This window comes from Mustela lutreola, chromosome 11 (assembly GCF_030435805.1).
Source record: "Mustela lutreola isolate mMusLut2 chromosome 11, mMusLut2.pri, whole genome shotgun sequence".
In the NCBI taxonomy this organism is placed as follows: Eukaryota; Metazoa; Chordata; class Mammalia; order Carnivora; family Mustelidae; genus Mustela; species Mustela lutreola.
Genome location: NC_081300.1, coordinates 92,508,461 through 92,526,512, shown reverse-complemented (window position 1 = coordinate 92,526,512; position 18,052 = coordinate 92,508,461). Strand labels below are relative to the sequence as shown.

Genomic DNA, 18,052 nt, shown 5'->3' with positions numbered 1-18,052 from the left:
ACTGGATGTGGGTGAGCCACTGCCACGGGCCACTTTTTGTCACCTCAGGATGCCCACAGACTCAGGGAGGAGACGGGCGTCACCCACGAGACTCTCAGCACAAACTCAGGGGCACCAGGGTTGCATCAGGCGAAGCTGGCTGGAGTAGAGGGGACTTGGAGCTTGTCCGGGAAGGGAGATGACCCCAGAACAGCTGGTGGTTTCCTAGGGCTGAGGCTTGGCTTGGGAGGTAGGGAAGGGGAAGGAGAGACTTGAAGCCTGTGAGATGTGGAGGTAGATTTCTGCCTTGGAGGTGGACAGGAAGAAGTTCTTTGGAGCGAGAATTTAGGAACCTCTAAAGCTTTGGCATCCTTCGCGCTTCCCTGGAAAATCTGGAAATAGCTCTCGTGGCTGAAAGTAGCTTATGGCCTTCTGATCTTTCCAGGCTTTGAAGGAGGCCGTGGTGAAGTAGGTAAGGGCTACGGGCTACCTTTCCAGTCTTGAGATGCTGCTCCCTGCGGAAGGGGCTCCTTGGAAGAATGGCTGATTCCAGGGCGGGGGTAAGATGTGCGACATGAGCGGGGGGACTTCTAGGTAGACCAGAAAGCAAGGAAGGCGTGGCTGGCCTCTGGAGTCCTGTCAGAAGACACCCCTCCCCCAGGGCCAACATGAAGGGGCTCCCCTGCTCCAGCTAGGACCACCAAAAACGTCTCTTGGCATTGCCAAATGTCCCCTGGGACATATGTCACCACCAGCCCCCCATTGGGGACCACCATGTTCAAGATGAAATGACACAGTGGCAGAAATTTCTTTTTAAATCGTGTAAGAGGGGCGCCTGGGTGGTTCAGTGGGTTAAGCCTCTACCTTCAGCTCGGGTCATGATCCCAGGATCCTGGGATCGAGCCCTGCATCGGGGTGTCTGCTCCGTGGGAAACCTGCTTCCTCCTCTCTCTCTGCCTGACTCTCTGCCTACTTGTGATCTCTGTCTGTCAAATAAATAAATAACATATTAAAAAAATAAATAAATCGCATAAGGAAGAAAAGAGGGGTCAAATTAATGTGGCAAAGGTCTTCTTTACAACCCTTTCTTCTTTTGTGAAGGTTTAAAAATGTTCATAATAAACAGTATTTTTTAGTGAGTTAATCTATGGGGGAGGGGTACAGGAAGAATGTAGGCTTGGAGCGGGACCTCGGACCTCCCAGAGTTGACCTCCTGAGTTCAAAGCACTCTGGGCGGGGAGTTGGTAAGCAACCTGCCCTGCACTTTCGTTTCCGTTTCCTCCTTGGTGAAGTGAGAGCAATGGTGATACGTTTCTCCCAGGCTTATTAGGGAGCCTCCACGACACGATTGTATGCAAAAGAACTCAGTCTGCCATATTTCTCTTTGCTCTGCCCTGTTACCCCTTGGTTGGCAGCCCCTGATGTGAGGAGCTGGCGACAAAGGAACTGGGATACCATTGGGGTAATGAGCGATCCCAGCTTGGTGGGGGAGGTGCCCCTGGAGGGCTTTTCTGGTCTTTTCTGGCTGTTACTCAACTCACTCCACCGAACCTCCCTGTCTTGTGTAACCACAAGGAAATCACATCAGGGGTATTGCTTGGAAGTGAAATTATGGCTTGGCAGACATTTGACAGGGGGGCGATTCTGATCATGTGTGTTTCCTTCCGGAGTCTTCGGTGGACAGCTTTACAGGAAGAAACACCTGTCAGAAAAGTCCCGAAAATTCAGGGAGTCCTATCACAGCTCCAGACCACATCCCAGGCAAAGGTCACAAATGTGTTCTGTAAAACAGAATTTGTTTCACCGACGGTTTTCATTTTTTAAAAAACTTAAAAATTTTGAACTCACGACTACGGTTGACATCGGTTGCCAACATTTAGAAATGAAGGATTCGCAAATGAAGTTGGCTTTTCTCAAAAACCCAGGGCCGGCTGTGCTCGACGTGCCTTTCTGCGTGGCGTCAAATGCCAGGAGCCGTGTGCCCACGGTCTCCCCTTTCTTTGTAGGGAGGCTCCGAAGGCCGGGGCACAGCTCTGAGCGGTGGCTGCGACTCCGAACTTGTCCTCTCCCTCACCTGCTTCAAGAGCTTTGAGGATCAGCGTGTTCGCCGGGCAGAGATCCTCAGCGAGCTGCAGACCTTGCTACAATCCTGGTGGCAGAAACCCATCCACGGCCTGAGCTTCGAGTTTCCTCGGCAGGACAGGCCCGGGGTCCTACGGTTCCGCCTGGCATCCCTGGACCTTAAACACTGGATGGATGTCAGCTTGGTGCCGGCCTTTGACGCTCTGGGTGAGGGGTGCCTGGCCCTTTCTAGGCTTGGGGGTGTGATCATTAGGAGTAAGACAGAGCTTCCAGTTTGGGCTCTGTTTCCCCAACCCCCCGCCTACCGCCCCCGACCTTCTGTGTGGCCTGGGAAATCGTCTCTGGGCTCTGGTGTCCTCACTGCCCATAATGAGTCTGGGCCAAAAAAGCCCATTTGCTCCTGGGTCATGGTGTCCAGATGCTTGGCCCTCGCTTAAGCAGTAACTTTCCTTCAGCCACTGCCTAGAACTGTGCTGCTCAGCTCTTCCACAAATACCCCAGAGAAGGCAAAGAGGCATGCGCCCATAGGGCGCATGTAGGGGGCAGTAGGGGGCTGGGGACAAGGCCAGAATTCTGCAAAGTCTTGTCTTTTATCTTAAAAGCATCAATGTGATCTTTGCGTTCCCCTTCCTAATATCCCCATGCCTGATGTAATATAATAATGAGCCCCTGTGCCCGCATCTGTAAAATGGGGTTAATAATAATGGGACCCTAGCTATCCATTTTCTGGAGTTTTGGAAAGACTGTGTGTGTTCATGTATGGGATGACAGTGCCGGGCACATGGTGGGGCTGTATGACGGCTTGCTTCTCTTCTTCTCCTCCCCCTCCCCCCTCCCTCTCTCCCTCCCCCCCTCCCCCTCCTTCCCATTTTCCACTATTATTATTATTAACCATGATGCCCCTGCAGATAGCCCTCTTGAGTTTCTCCAGTTATGAGGTCCTGGCACAGAGCCACACTCTCCCCCATCTGGACACCCACCCTCTTGGTACATAAAGATTAATCATAATAGCTACTCCTTATTAAATGGTTCCCTATTCCAAGCACCTTGGATATTTTTATCTCCCTCCAAACAAACTGCTGGGGCCCGTACTGTCTTAGCTTCCTTTTCACCAAGAGGGACGCTGAAGCACAGAGACAGACAGTAACTCCCCCAAAGTCACACAGCAAGTAGGCAGTGTCAGGAACCTGGGAAATTATGGAGTGTGCTTACTTTTCCCAGGCCGGGCCCACGGGAAGCTGTGGAGGGAAAGGCGCAGACTGTGAAGCTGGCCCGCTTTAGGTTCCCATCCTGTCTCCATCACTGGCCGGCTATGTAACTTTGGGAAGAGTCCTGAGTGACTCTGTGCCTTGGGGTCCTCACCTGTGAAATGAGGTGAAGACTACTTGCCCGATCGGGTTTTGGTGGGGCTCTGGGGGACTCACGTGAAACTTTCAGCCCGGTGCCTGTCTGGCGTGTCGGGCGCACCAGACATATTAGCCGTCGCTCGCTGCTAAAGCATCAGGACCTTTTGCCTTCTACTTTTCCAGCTTCATTTCCTTTCCCTAAGGCACTGATTAATTACAGGTATGTTCGTGCATTATTCTAGCACTGCCCGAGGAAACCTCAGGGAGGGAAGAACTGCGAGGTTCTAGGCACTCCCAACCCAGCCAGAAGCATCGCTCCTACTGCTGCCCTGCTTCAGCCAGGCCCTAGGTTTGGAAGGAAGGGACTCCTCCTTTTGGTCTCAGTCTCCTGAGAACTTCCAGGCTCTCTTCCTCATCCTCCAAACTCCCATGCTGTGGATCCCCTGCCACCAAATCCCACCCCCCCCGCCCCGTGTCTCCATCCTGTGCCTCAGAACCTATCCTGACTCACAGCACCCCCCACCCTCAGGGCCACTCAATTCCAACGTCAAAGTCAAACCCGTGCCCCAGGTCTACTCGACCCTCCTCAACAGTGGCTGCCAGGGCGGCGAGCATGCGGCCTGCTTCTCAGAGCTGCGGAGGAACTTTGTGAACACTCGCCCGGCCAAGGTGAAGAACCTGATCCTGCTGGTGAAGCACTGGTACCGCCAGGTGAGGCTGCCACCTTGCACCAGGCACTCGTGACTGTTTGAATTTGTGATTTCATGCCAGCGAGAATATTTTCTTAGGCTTCACAGCCATTCATGTGTCTCTTTATGGGAACTTGCCTGTTCCTGTCATTTGTTTATTATTTTCTACCACATTAGCTGTCTTGTTGTTGTTGGTTTGTTGGAGCTCTTTATATATTCTGGGTGCAAATCCTTATTGCGTTGATATAATGCAAATCTGTTCTCCTAATCCCAGGCTGGTACTTTCACTTTGTTCATAGGTCTTTTGTCACAGAAAATGTTGGAATTTTAATGGAATCAGGTGCCCTCATCTTTTTCTTACGTGATTTGTACTTTGTGTCTCGTGTAAGAAGGCTTTGCCTATCCTGACTTTCTAAAATCATTCTCCCATGTTTTCTTTGGGAAGGTTTTAAGATTTTTCTTTTCCTGTGGTTTCAAGGCTTTGAAATTATCTGGAATATTTTATGTATGGTATGAAGTAACGTGGAGTTTGTACAGCCTCAGGAGTAACACCCTCCCTCCAAAATATTCATGTTTGTGGATAGACCCTTGTGTATGGAGGAAGGAGTGCCCAGCCTGTGCCTGGAGAGGAGGGGTCAGCCCCACAAAATCGTAGGGCACGTAGCTTGGTCCTTGTGCCAGACCACTCATCCTAAAGCAAGTCTGGTATGAGGAGGTGCTGGAGAGCCACCCTTGCTCAGCCACTGACTTGCCCTCTGACCCCGGGCAAATTCTGCAATGCTTTCATTTGGGGGAATCAGTAACAGCCTCACACTGCCTGCTAGCCTCTCTCTGACTGCTCCCAGTCCCAGGAGCTGGAGGCTGAAGCTCCAGGAGTGGGGGCGGCTGAGAAATAATCAGTTTGCTCCTAGAACCCAGCCTCTCGTCCCCGGCTTCAGCCTGCGGGCTCCGCGGTCCCGAGACTGAGCGATTCAGCCAAGTTCTGCAGAAAGCTCTCTCCTTCCCCTCCACTTCACCCTCTCACAGGTGTGCCGGGAGGAGGCGAGGAGAGAGGTGCTGCCTCCAGCCTATGCCCTGGAGCTGCTGACCATCTTCGCCTGGGAGCAGGGCTGCGGGAAGAATGCCTTCAGCCTGGCCCAAGGCCTGCGGACGGTGCTGGGTCTGATCCAGCAGTATCGGCACCTGTGTATCTTCTGGACTATGCACTATGGCTTTGAGGATGCTGCGGTCAGCTGCTTCTTGAGGCAGCAGCTCGAGAGACCCAGGTACCTCCCCACACCCCCCTCCCCACTCTCCTGGGCTGGGGGGCCACGGGAGATCATTAGGAATGATAAAATAAGTCTCCTCGGAGTGCCTGAGTGGCTCAGTGGGGTAAAGCCTCTGCCTTCAGCTCAGGTCATGATCCCAGGGTACTGGGATCAAGCCCCGCATCGGGCTCTCTGCTCAGCAGGGAGCCTGCTTCCCTTCCTCTGTCTCTGCCTGCCTCTCTGCCTACTTGTGATCTCTGTCAAATAAATAAATAAAATGTTAAAAAAAAAAAAAAAGTCTCCTCTCCTGCGGGCCTTTGTGGGGGCCGGAGCCAGGCGCCGACTGTGCGGGGTTCCTAGTCCCTCGGACCCGGCCCCAGAGGGAAATTGCAATCCCTTGGGGCAGTTTTGTTTTTAAAGATTTTATTTATTTGAGAGAGAGAGCGCACAGGGAGGAGTGCGGGGACAGAGAGAGAGGCAGATTTCCCTGCGGAGCGGGAAGCCCAATAGGTAGCTCAATCCCAGGACCCCAAGATTATGACCTGAGCTGAAGGCAGATGCTTCACTGACTGACCCACCCAGGCTCCCTGCTTGGGGCAGGTTTTTTATTTTTGTTTTTGTTTTAAAGATTTCATTTATTCCTTTGAGAGAGAGAGCACAAGCGGGGGAGAGGCAGAGAAAGGGTGAAGCAGACTTTCTGCTCAACGGGGAGCTCGATGTGGGGCTCCATCCCAGGACCTGGAGATCATGACCTGAGCCAAAGGCAGACGCCCAACCCTCTGAGCCACCCAGGCAGCCCTTGGGGCAGTTTTTAAAAAAGACTTTTCTTGTGTGAACATACTGTGTACGTGAACATTTTAGCGATGCACAGCATACCCATCCAAAGGGCCTGTTTTGTTGACTTAGTATAAAGCGAAGGTCCAGGGAAAACCACCACCAGATCAAGGGAGAATATTTCGGACGCCCCAGGAGTTTCCCTTTCCTCTCTCCTGCTCAGTGACATCCCCGGGGTGACCCCATTCTGACTGTTACCCTCCCAGTCCTATTTTAAAATCTTACTGAAAGGGAATCAGGGGGCACGTGCTTTTGTGTCTGGCCTCTCTTCCTCAATGTTAAGTTTGTGAGGTTCTGCCGCATCTTTGTGTGTGTTGTTGATTGCCATGCATTGTTTCAGCCGGCTGAATCGTGTTCCATTGTGGGGATTTATCACACTCCGCTTCCCAGTGCGCTGATGGTGGACATCGGGCGGTTTCTGCTAGGAGAGGGCTGGTAGGAGCCGCCCTTGTACGTGTGCTTCTGTGCGCATGCCCAGTTGGAAGCACGTGGAGGAAAGAGATGGCTAACCTTAACCCTAACCATAACCCTAACCCTTCTGTCTTACGATTCTAATGTGCATCTAGAGTTGAGGACTTGTATCTAAGTTGCCGCAATTTAATAACAGCCCATAACAGCCCATCAAAGCAGGCACTGTTGTCATCCCCGTTCTGCACAAAAGGAAACGGGCTCAGAGGAGGGAAGTCACTGACCCCAGGTTCCACAGCTGGGAAGTAGAAGAGCGGGGATTGACACCAGCTCGGCTTGACCTCAGAAGCCCCGATCTTGACCACTGTACTAACCAGAACCTTCCTGTCCCTCTGGCTTTGCAGGCCTGTGATCCTGGACCCAGCTGACCCCACGTGGGATGTGGGGAACGGTGCAGCCTGGCGCTGGGATATACTGGCCCAGGAGGCAGGGTCCTGCTACGAGCGCCCGTGCTTTCTGCAGGCGGCAGGGGGCGCCGTGCAGCCCTGGAAGGGGCCTGTGAGTGAGGGGCTCTGGGGATCCTTGTTAGGTGTAAAGCCACACCTACTTCAGGGGCGCAGTGTTTCCTGAGCATCATCCACTGGGCGCTGGGCCCTCGGGGTGGGGGACAGAGTGGGGAGTGGGGGCGTGGATATGCGAACAAGCCCAGCCTGCTTAGAGGAACACCTCTGTGTGCACGAGCTTATTGTCTGCTGGCCACACCGTGTCCCCCCTGAACAGGGGTTCTTTCTAGAACAGATCCCGTCTGTAAGCGCATCCTTTTCTAATATGCGCAAAGGCACCCTATGGGCTAGCGGTGGTTCTCCCGCTTCCCCACTCTGAGTCTCAGTCACCCTGACTGTCCATTGGGAGGGGGCTGGTGAGAGAAGGGATGGGGAAACTTCTATGCCTGTAAGACAACTCCTTCTACACACTTCCAGGGCCTTCCATGTGCTGGGGCCGCACCCCACCCCATCCAGCAAGACTCTGCCCAGAGGCCCCCTGAGAAGAACCACAGTCTCCACGCTGTGTGCCCCAGGACAGAGGGCAGGCGGCCCTCAGGCCCAGCTCCTGGCCCCTCGGGGGCAGCCAGCATCATCCCTTCCACGCGGGGGACGGCTTCGGATCTGTCCCAGATTGCTGCCAAGGATCTGGACCGCTTCGTCCAGGACCACCTGAAACCAAACCCCCAGTTCCAGAAGCAGGTCAGCAAGGCCATCGATGTCATCTTGAGTCGCCTTCGTGAGAAGTGTGTCTACAAGGCCTCGAGAGTCAGTAAGGTGAGTCTGTGGGGGGAGACACTGATGGGACTGTCCTGGGGCTCCGCAGTGAGGAGGGGAAGGAACCGAGGGCCGGCAGGCAGGTGGACATCCATGGAAGGGGAGTTTGCCGCCCTCCGAGGTGTATATCTGAGTGCCAGCTTTTAAAAAAAATTTAACGATAGTTTTTTAAACTGCTATTACCATAATCAGACCGCTTCCCTCCTCTGCTCAAAATCCTCTGCAGTTTCACAGAGAGAAATGGCTTCACGGCCCGTAGGATCTGGTCCTGGGTCTTTCTCTGACCTTCATTTACACCACACTGGTGTCTCTTTCTGGAAGGCTCTTCCTCTGATCCTCCCCGCCTCTCCTGTAAGTCTGGGACCCAAGTCCCCTTCTCACAGAGGCCTGACTGCTCAATTTACAATTACAACCTCCCCTCCACCCCTGGTCCCCCTTCCTCACTGATTTGCCTCCACACAGCTCTTAGCATTTTCTGGGAGCTGTTGTCTGCTGACTGTCCTTCCCTCCTCCCCCCTCTGCTAGAATATAAATTATGGGAGAGCTGGGACCTTTTATATACTCCCATATCTTGGTACACTTGAGTGTTCCATAAATAAGTGTTGAATGAATGGATGGATGGATGGATTGGTGGGTTGATTGAAACAGGCCAACAGAGCACATCTGCAGGCCCCATCTGGCCCTGGAACCTCAATTTGCAACTGGTGATCCAAATGTGCAATCAGTATGTGCTGCAGATGTTTGGCTAAAATCTTTAATACTGCACCGCGCCCTCTGTTATCTGTTGCTGCACATTGGTCTGCTTTTGTGCAGGGTCCGGGGGTCAGAGGACAGGTGCAGACAGGTGTAGTCAGACTCTACCAGGCTTCCAGGAGTCAGAGGTCGCAGCCCTCGTGCAGCCTGCCTCTGTCGTGGTGTCCCCAGTCCTGGCCTCAGTGAGCCAGTCATGTCTGGGCCACAGATAGGGGCCAGCAGTTGGGGTCAGAGTTTGACCCCTGAGCTCAGGGAAACTCGCGGGTCTGAGATGGTCCTTCCTCTGCAGGGGGGCTCCTTTGGCCGGGGCACAGACCTGAGGGGTGGCTGCGATGCCGAACTTGTCATTTTCTTCAACTGCTTCAACGACTACAAGGACCAAAGCACCTGCCGCCCACAGATCCTTAGTGAGATGCGGGCACAGCTGGAATCTGGGTGGCAGGACCCAGTCCCTGGCCTGAGCCTCCAGTTTCCTGAGCAGACCGTGCCTGGGGCTTTGCAGTTCCACCTGGTGTCCACGGCCCTAGAAAGCTGGATGGATGTGACCATGCTGCCCGTCTTTGACGCCGTGGGTGAGGGTTGCCTCCAGCTTGTGCCTTGGAAACTAATTCCCTTACCCGCTATGCTACATAGCTTGTCTGGAGTCAAGATCCCCCACTTTGCAGAGTTATTGGGTGCATTAGTGAAAATTACTAAAAAGCACCCGGCATGTATTTGGTGCTTAAAAAAAGAGTCCCGATTGCTGTTCTGTTGTACATTGTGTATTGTTGATTGCAGTGCTATGTAATCAACGTTCAAATGTTAATAAAGGCTGGTGAGTGGCTGGGTTGGGACATGCAGATGTCTTCGTTAGAGCTCTGCCCTCAGAGTGTTTCAAATTTCCACAGGGCAGCTCTGCTCTGGCGCCAAACCCGCGCCCCAGGTCTACTCGACCCTCCTCAACAGCAGCTGCCAGGGCGGCGAGCACGCGGCCTGCTTCTCAGAGCTGCGGAGGAACTTTGTGAACACTCGGCCGGCCAAGCTGAAGAACCTGATCCTGCTGGTGAAGCACTGGTACCATCAGGTGAGGCTGCCAGACCCCCTTGCTCCACTCGGGACACCGCTGCTGTTATGGCAGCTGCTTCAGCCAATCAGATCCTCTCCTGGGCAGACTGCTCCCTTCCTTCGCTTCTTATTGGCCATCCCCAGTAGAAGAACCACCTCCTCCACTTCCTGCCCAGACCGGAAGCCCATCTCTAAGAGGAAGTCTTTTCTCCATCAGACCCCCAGTGCTTGTTTCTTGTGACTGGGTTCACCATCCCTCTCTAGCTGATCAGTTTCTCCTCGCTCTTCCCATTGCTATGCTCTCCCTTCCTCCCTCCCCCCAAGCCCTAGCTTATGCTGTTCCACCATCACTGTCCTCTGTGCAAGTTGTATTAAATAACCCCTGAGCATCTTCCAGAGCGGCCCCACCTAACACTTCTCTGAAAGCCCTCGGTCATGTGCTCATTCATCAAACACCTACTGAGCATCCACTGCTGCTTACATCACTATGGTGACAGATGTTGGCATCCCAAGCTGAAGATATTGCAGCCCCTATGCCTTTACACCCTTTGGGGAGAGCCTCCGGGCAAAGACCAAGTCTGAGATTCTTAGTCTTAGGTCACTATTTGACCTTGGACAAGTCACTCCCCCACCTCCAGACCTCAATTTATCCACCTGTAAAATCAGAAGGGTTCCATTTTTAACGTGGCTTTGTTTGTTTTACCCCTCCCTCTCCAAGTCCCTGGGGCCATGCTTAGCACATAGTAAGATGCTCGTGTCCACTCATTCTTTGATTGGCTTTGGGTGACATAGGTGGCAGCTCAGAACAAAGGACAGCAGCCAGCCCTTGCCTCTCTGCCCCCAGTCTATGCCCTGGAGCTCCTGACCATCTTCGCCTGGGAGCAAGGCTGCGGGAAAGATTCTTTCAAAACGGCCGAAGGCCTAAAGACCGTCCTAGGACTTGTCCAGCAGCACCAGCAGCTCTGTGTCTACTGGACGGTCAACTATAGCTTTGAGGACCCGGCTATCAGAACACACCTTCTTGGCCAGCTTCAGAAAAAGAGGTGCAGACCCACTTCCCCACTGCCTTCCGTCCATCATCCTTCACCTCCGCCATTGTCGCCCTGGAGTCATTGTGTCCAGGAGGGGGTCCAGGGTGGGACCTGGGTGCCCCAGCCCCACTTGTCACTGTGCTTCCTTCCGAACTCTTTCCTGAGGAAGCATGGACATAAGGAGCCCCCAAAGCAGCCAAGGCCAGTTTCATTAACACTATAAAATACCATTTCTGATTAAGGGACCACCCAGCACCTTCCTGACCGAGGTGGCCAGGCAGGAACCCTACTACCGTGCTTAAGAGAGACTGGGCCAGCCCTAAGGTCCTGACACTCTTCTCCTCCCCGGCTCCCATACCCTCCCTCAGTCTCTCCCACCTCCCTGCTCCTTCACTGATTCCCAACTTCCCCACCTGCCCGCCCGCCCACTCTGCCCCCAGGCCCCTGGTCCTGGATCCTGCCGACCCCACCTGGAATGTGGGCCAGGGCAGCTGGGAGCTGTTGGCCCAGGAAGCAGCAGCTCTGGAGACACGGGTTTGCTTTAGGAGTGGAAAAGGGACATCTGTGCAGCCCTGGGATGTGATGGTAAGAGGGGAGTCCCTGGAGTGGCGGATGGTGTTGGGTACTCCCTTCCCAGATTGCCCTTTCCCAGCTGGGGCACACATCCCCAGCGGCTGGGAGAGGTCACTGATGATGCCTTGCCACTGAGACATAGGTGGTTTGGCCCCAGCCAATGCGTGAGTGACATGGGATACAAAAGGCCCACCCTTGTTTGAAGGTGAGGCCAGCTCTGTAATTCTTAGTCCAGTGTTCCCGGCGGATCAACAGAAGCTTTCTCCAGCTGGAGCCTTACTTTGCTCCTTCCCTGGCCCTCTTCTACTTCCCTCACCCCCCTTCTCCTGCAGAAACTACCCCCAGTTAATCCATGCACAGGAATCCCCATCACGGGCTCTGCTTCTAGGGAACCCCACTTAAGATGATAGCCAGCTCCCAAAGGGACGTGAGTTTATCGCATTTGCTGTTGTTCAGCAGAATCTCATAACCAGTGCCTAATACTCAATTCAACCCATGAGGCATGGATCTTGTTCTTACCCCCATTTAAAGTGGGGAGACCAGGTGACTGGGTGGCTCAGTGGGTTAAGCCTCTGCCTTTGGCTCAGGTTATGATCTCAGCGTCCTGAGATCGAGCCCCGCAATGGGAAATCTCTGCTCAGCAGGGAGCCTACTCCGCGCCCCCGCCTGCCTCTCTGCTTACTTGTGATCTCTGCCTGTCAAATAAATAAATAAAATCTTTAAAAATAAATAAATAAAGTGGGGACACCAAGGCTGTGTGTTGGTGGTGGATCCAGAACTTGAACTCAGGTCCTGCAGATGCTACCACAGAGACCTACCAACCACCTAAGATAGTAAAAGGTTACGGGAGATAGTGCGAGTCTCATCCGCTTAGGATATCAAGAGTTAGGGCCAGGACAGTCACAGGGAATCCTGCCTCAAGCTGGCCCTACCCGGATTCTTTCCATAGCCTGCTCTCCTTTACCAAACCCCAGCTGGGGACCTTGACAAGTACATCAGTGAATTTCTCCAGCCGAACCGCCAGTTCTTGGCTCAGGTGAACAAGGCTGTCGATGCCATCTGCTCATTCCTGAGGGAAAACTGCTTCCGGAATTCTGCCATCAAAGTGCTCAAGGTGGTCAAGGTAAGTCCCCGGAGAGCTGTTGGCAAGGAGGGTCCTGCAGGCTGGTGATCTTTCCTAGACCAGGGCCTGGCCTGACCCAGTTCTATCGTCCTTACGACAATCAGCACAAGGCCAAGCCTAGAAGAGAAACCAGAATGTGGTTGGGGGTGGATGGCAGAGAAAGGACCCAGACATGTCCAGCACATCTCTTTTGATTGCTCGTGACAACTAACTCAAAAGGAGGAACAAAAAAATATATATTAGCTGATGCAAATGGAAAGCCCTGGAGTGGAGCTACTATCAGGTACAGTTCGATCTAGAAGCCCATGCAGGGTCATCAGGACTCAGCTTTTCATCCCAGCTCTTGGCTCTGCCATCTTCTGTTTTGGACAGGCCCTTTCCATATGATGGTCCTTGGGATCTCTAAACTTCCAGAAAAGGGAATTCTATTTTCTTAAAGTTCAAATAGAAGTCTTGGAATTGAGTCTCATTGGCCTGACTGGGATTTATACCCATCCCCAAACTAATCCATGGGGCCAGGGAGACATGCTCTGACTGGCCAAGCCTGGCTCATATGATGGAGTCCTCTCCACATGGACCTGAATGTGGGGGAGGAGTGATTCCCCAGAGAAAACCGGGATGGTGATCCCAGAAGACAGAAGGGATGCTCTGTGTTAAGAAGTCACGTTATCCACTATATCAGATACAACCTCAGCCCACAACTGAAGTTACAAGTGAGACCCAGGTCAGCTCCAGAAGATGGTCAGCATGGAGTCAGTCAATGAAAAGTCCTTGGTGATTTGCTTTGTGACCTCAGGCAAATACCTTCCCCTCTCTGATCCTTATCTTTCTCGTCCATAATACTTGAAGATGATAACCTGGTTCACTGGTTGTCCACCATGGCCTCACTTAGAGCCACTTAAAAAATTATACTGATACTCAGTCTCCCTCCCAGGCCAATGAAATCACAGTCTCCGGGGCATAGGAGCCAGACATCAGTCGTTTTTTTAAAACAACAACAACAACAACAACAAAAAAAAAACAAAAAACAAAAAACAAACCTCTCCTGATGCAGATAGGCTTGAGAGCCACAGGCCAAAAAGAAAAAAGAAAAAAAACACTCAAATATCTCCCAGCCCCCAAACTTGATGGGATGAGAAAGTTTACATTTGTTGAAAGGTTTAAACTTCTGCCTTACACTTTTCTTTTCCTCATAATCATACTGCATATTAACCCCATATGAAAGAGGTAAAACAGAGAGGTTAGGTGACTTGTCCGAGGTCACACAGCAAGTTTCTGACCCACAGGCTCTAGCAGGAGCCCTTCAGGGTCAGGCCACCTCTGTGTCCTCCCCAGGGTGGCTCTTTAGCCAAAGGCACGGCTCTGCGAGGCCGCTCGGATGCGGATCTAGTGGTATTCCTCAACTGCTTCAGCCAGTTCACCGAGCAGGGCACCAAGCGGACTGAGGTCATCTCAGAGATCCGAGCCCAGCTGGAGGCATGTCAGCAGGAGATGCAGTTCGAGGTGAAGTTCGAGATCCCCAAGTGGGAGAATCCCCGCGTGCTGAGCTTCTCCTTGAGGTCCCAGACGATGCTGGATCAGAGTGTGGACTTTGATGTGCTGCCAGCCTTTGATGCCTTAGGTGAGGTACCCAGGCATAGTCTTGAGAAGGGGAAAAACGGAGGCTGGGCTGCCGGGGACGGTATTCGGGGTGGTGCATTGCACAACCAGAGCACACCTGCTCACAGCATAGGCCTTATACATAGGCATGTTTATCATCACCCTCCTGCAGAGTATCTAGAGAAAAGGACACCTTTCTCGAATTCATGCAACAGTGTTAGGTGGCCTCATGGTGGCTCTGGGCTAGATTCTAGAGTCAGCAGTTGCACTGACATGGTGCTTGACCTTGAGTGAGGGACTTCCCTGCCTCGGGCACCAAGCTCTTCCTTCACCTGATGATGCAGGTATCGGGGTGACGCCCTGCATCCCGTCTTTACATACCTGTGCACCATCTCCTCCACCTGCCATGGCCCCGTAGGATCCATGAGTTCTCTAAATGTGCTGAGTATGTGCCCAGCATTCTCCAGGCACTGAGGATAAAGCCCTGAACAAAACAGACACAGATCTCTTAGTATCGGTTCAGTTCTGAGTTTGCCTCGGCAAGTTGGCAGGAGGACGTCCCCTGTATCTGAATGTATTTGGTTCCCGAGGTTGGGAAAGCAAGTGACAAGGAAGGGAAAAGCATTGAAAAGCATTTGAAAAGCATTCAAAGCTACACGGTTCTCTAGAAAGCAGGAGTCTGAATGTCAAGGAATGCCTTTAAGGGCAATGAAACCAGAGGATGACTGTCAGCTCGCCGCATGCAGTCCTACCAGAAGCTCTAAGATTGAGGCTCTCCCTTAGTTAGAGACGCATGAACAAGCATCCAAGAGCCTTTAGGGATGTGTTAGCTCCCAGCCAAGACTCTCCTCATGATAGCTAAACGGAAGGGTTGAAAGGGGACAGGAAGGAAAATAAGATCTTTTAATGCTGGGTCATGCCATGTCTGTGCTCCAGCTAAAATCACCCTGGGACTCCCCGCCGCCCCCCAGAGGGTCCCAGCCCAGCCATTAGGGAGATGCCCAAGTAGGAGGTCCTGGACGTCCTTGCTCAGTTGGCCCCAGCAGGACTCTGGGGAATGAGCGGATGGTGGCCTCCTCTCTTTCTCCAGGCCAGCTGGGCCCCGGCTACAGGCCCCCATCTCAAGTCTACGTCGACCTCATCCACAGCTACAACCACGCGGGCGAGTTCTCCACCTGCTTCACGGAGCTGCAGCGGAACTTTATCATCTCTCGGCCCACCAAGCTCAAGAGTCTGATCCGACTGGTGAAATACTGGTACCGGCAGGTGTGGCGCGAGGACCCCACCCCCCACCAACCTTCCCATCGAGGTCCTGGGTGGGGGCAGGGGCCAGACCCCTGGATTGGTGGAGCAGAAGGAGCGGTACTCCCCAGCCCGGGGGACCTTAGTTAGCTTATCTGGAAAATTGGGCTGGTGTCACTACTACGTCACAGGACTTGAAGGGATAATGCACAGCCAGGCGTCTGACACGTGGCGGTGCTCCAAGCTGGGCTTGCCAGCTCTGGAAGGGTCCCTCCTGCTCCTCTTCGTTGCCAGTGTGAACCAACACATCCTCTTTCTCCTTTGCCCCCAGTGCAACAAGATGCCCAAGGGGAGAGGCTCCCTGCCCCCCCCCCCAGCACGGGCTGGAGCTCCTGACGGTGTACGCCTGGGAGCAGGGCGGTCGGGACCCCCAGTTCAACATGGCCCAGGGCTTCCGCACTGTCCTAGAGCTGGTCAGCCAGGACCACCAACTCTGTGTCTACTGGACCGTCAACTACAACGACGAGGACAAGATTGTCAGAGACTTCCTGAACCGGCAGCTTCGGCAGCCCAGGTTCTGGTCCTCCCTCCCCATCACAGGGTCTCAGAGATGGGGTAGCTCATTCTCCCACATCCGGAGGGCACAGAGCAGGGAGAGTAAAATCCTCTTCCTAAGACTGAGCCCCTTTCTAACAGGGATCCCCTTAGCGCCTGGGAGACAGGCAGTCCGTTTCCTCGTCCTCCGTAAATAGGGTTGCCAGATGAAATACAAGGCTCCAAGTCAAGTACGAACTTCAGATAAACAAGGAATCACTTTTTAGGATAAGTATATCCCATGCAGCATTGGGGATAGACTTATGTTTATCCAAAACTCAAATTTAACTGGGCACCCTCAGCTTGTATTTGTTAAATCTGCCAGCCCTACGTGGGAACCCACCAGGTCATGTAGGCATGCCTTATTCTTTGGGATTTTGCCTCCCTCTCAAATGGTGCAGAGAGAGCAGAGATGCTTTCACACCTCCAGCCCGTGGGTAACTTAGCATGGTGTGCTGAAAAAGACTCTGAGGTGGTGCCATCTGCCACAGATGTAGGAAGGGAGGGTGATAGGACCGGTGCCATGATCAGTTACAGATGCCAACTACCTGCTGCCAGGGTGTGGCCCAGATGAACACAGTGATCGATTAGTGATGTCTGCCCTGGATGCAGATGGGAGAAGTGGCCCGTGCAGAGTGCAGAGTGCTGGCTGAGGGAGGAGACTAGTCCAACCAATCTCTCAGGAGACACCCGGATGTGACCAGGAATAAGCCTGACCCTAATGGCAATTGCAGGCCCATCATCCTGGATCCGGCTGACCCGACAGGCAATCTCAGCCACAATGCCCGCTGGGACCTGCTGGCCGAGGAAGCCGCTGCCTGCATGTCTGCCCTGTGCTGCGTGAGCAGGGACGGCACCCCCATCCGACCATGGCCAGTGAAGGTAAGAGAGCAGTGGAGCAGCCGGGACAGGCTTCACTGGGGGCAGCGTGCTCAGGGCGGGCCAGGACTCCGGGCAGAAGGGCAGGCCTCACCGTGGCCCCACGTGCACCCCCTGCCCTGTACGATGGCTGTCCCTGTGGTCTCGGCTTCACCCGGAAGGTTAGGGCTAACCAGCTTCTTCTGCCACCTTCCCCCAGGCTGCTGTGTGAAGGCCAGAGTCCATGTTTGTACCAGATGGACGGAAGGACACCAGCCCTTGGCATGAGGAAACTCAGGGACACCTACCAGATGTGTGTGTGTGTGTGTGTGTGTGTGAGAGAGAGAGAGAGAGAGAGAGAGAGAGAGACTAATCCAGCCTCTCCGTCCAGCCTCCCCACTCCGTGCTCTCCTCCTACTCTGTGCAGCCTACCCACCTGATACCTGTGGGTCTGTGGGCTGGCAGCAGCCTGGGTTCCCAGCCTCCCTGCCATGCCTCTGCTCTCGGACAGCGATGGTTGCATCCCACACAGCCCCCGCTAAGAGTGTCCTCCTCCTGCCTGACTTCTGTGCCTGTCCGCACCATCTCATGTCTGCTGCTGAAACCCCTCCCTGTCCTGCCAGTGGCCTCTCCTTCTTCCCCAGTCCAACAGCTTCTCACAGAGAGGACAGTCTTCATGCCTTTTGTCAGCCACAGTCCCTTGCTAGTGGCTGCCTGGAACCCTGTGTCCTGGAGGATTCTGAAGAATGGATACATACCTGGGAAGAGTGACCTAATCAACTAGTGATGTCTGCCATGGACACAGCAAAGTCACAGCGTGATGCTGTGATTGATTAGCAATGTCTGGCCTGGATGCAGGAATAACGTGCTCATGGGCCTGCAGTGTATGACTAAGCTCCTGAGTTGCTCTCTGAGCTCAGCCGCTGGCAGGAGAGCATGCTATGTGGGCTAGTTTTATCTGTCACACACGGAGTGGGGCACGTGTACCATGCAGCCCCTCTCAAGGGATGCTTGACTGCCTTTTCACCAGAGCCTGATTTTCTTGCCCCTTCCTGCTGCACTCATTCCCTGCGTGCGCATCCCGAGACCATGCCCTCTTTGCCGTCCTGGATTCTCCTTCCCCAGAGCCTGGACGTGAACCAGTGCACCAATGACAGTGCTCAGCCTGCTTCTCTGTGATCTCTGAGCAAAGGCACCGGGTCCGTGCAAGGGGCACTCCTGACCCCTGGGCCAGCAACAGTGTCCCTCTTTGTCACGGCTCAGCACGGAAAACAAGACAGCCCAAGAATCGTAAGCAGAAAGGGCTTCCATCTAAATCTCTGGGTGGTCTG

The 18,052-nt window shown here is 53.6% G+C and overlaps 1 protein-coding gene across 1 annotated transcript in view; it reads left to right on the top strand.

Moving 5' to 3' along the window:
- The window catches only part of LOC131811001 (2'-5'-oligoadenylate synthase 3-like), a 44,808-nt gene that overhangs the window by 841 nt on the left and 25,915 nt on the right, over positions 1-18,052 (top strand). Inside the window, 15 exon segments of the mRNA XM_059138989.1 lie at positions 1,986-2,268; positions 3,937-4,118; positions 5,123-5,361; positions 6,990-7,143; positions 7,566-7,904; positions 8,947-9,229; positions 9,545-9,720; positions 10,494-10,744; positions 11,173-11,317; positions 12,255-12,428; positions 13,764-14,049; positions 15,118-15,293; positions 15,601-15,636; positions 15,638-15,843; positions 16,598-16,745. Coding sequence (XP_058994972.1) covers positions 1,986-2,268; positions 3,937-4,118; positions 5,123-5,361; positions 6,990-7,143; positions 7,566-7,904; positions 8,947-9,229; positions 9,545-9,720; positions 10,494-10,744; positions 11,173-11,317; positions 12,255-12,428; positions 13,764-14,049; positions 15,118-15,293; positions 15,601-15,636; positions 15,638-15,843; positions 16,598-16,745 — 3,078 coding nt within the window.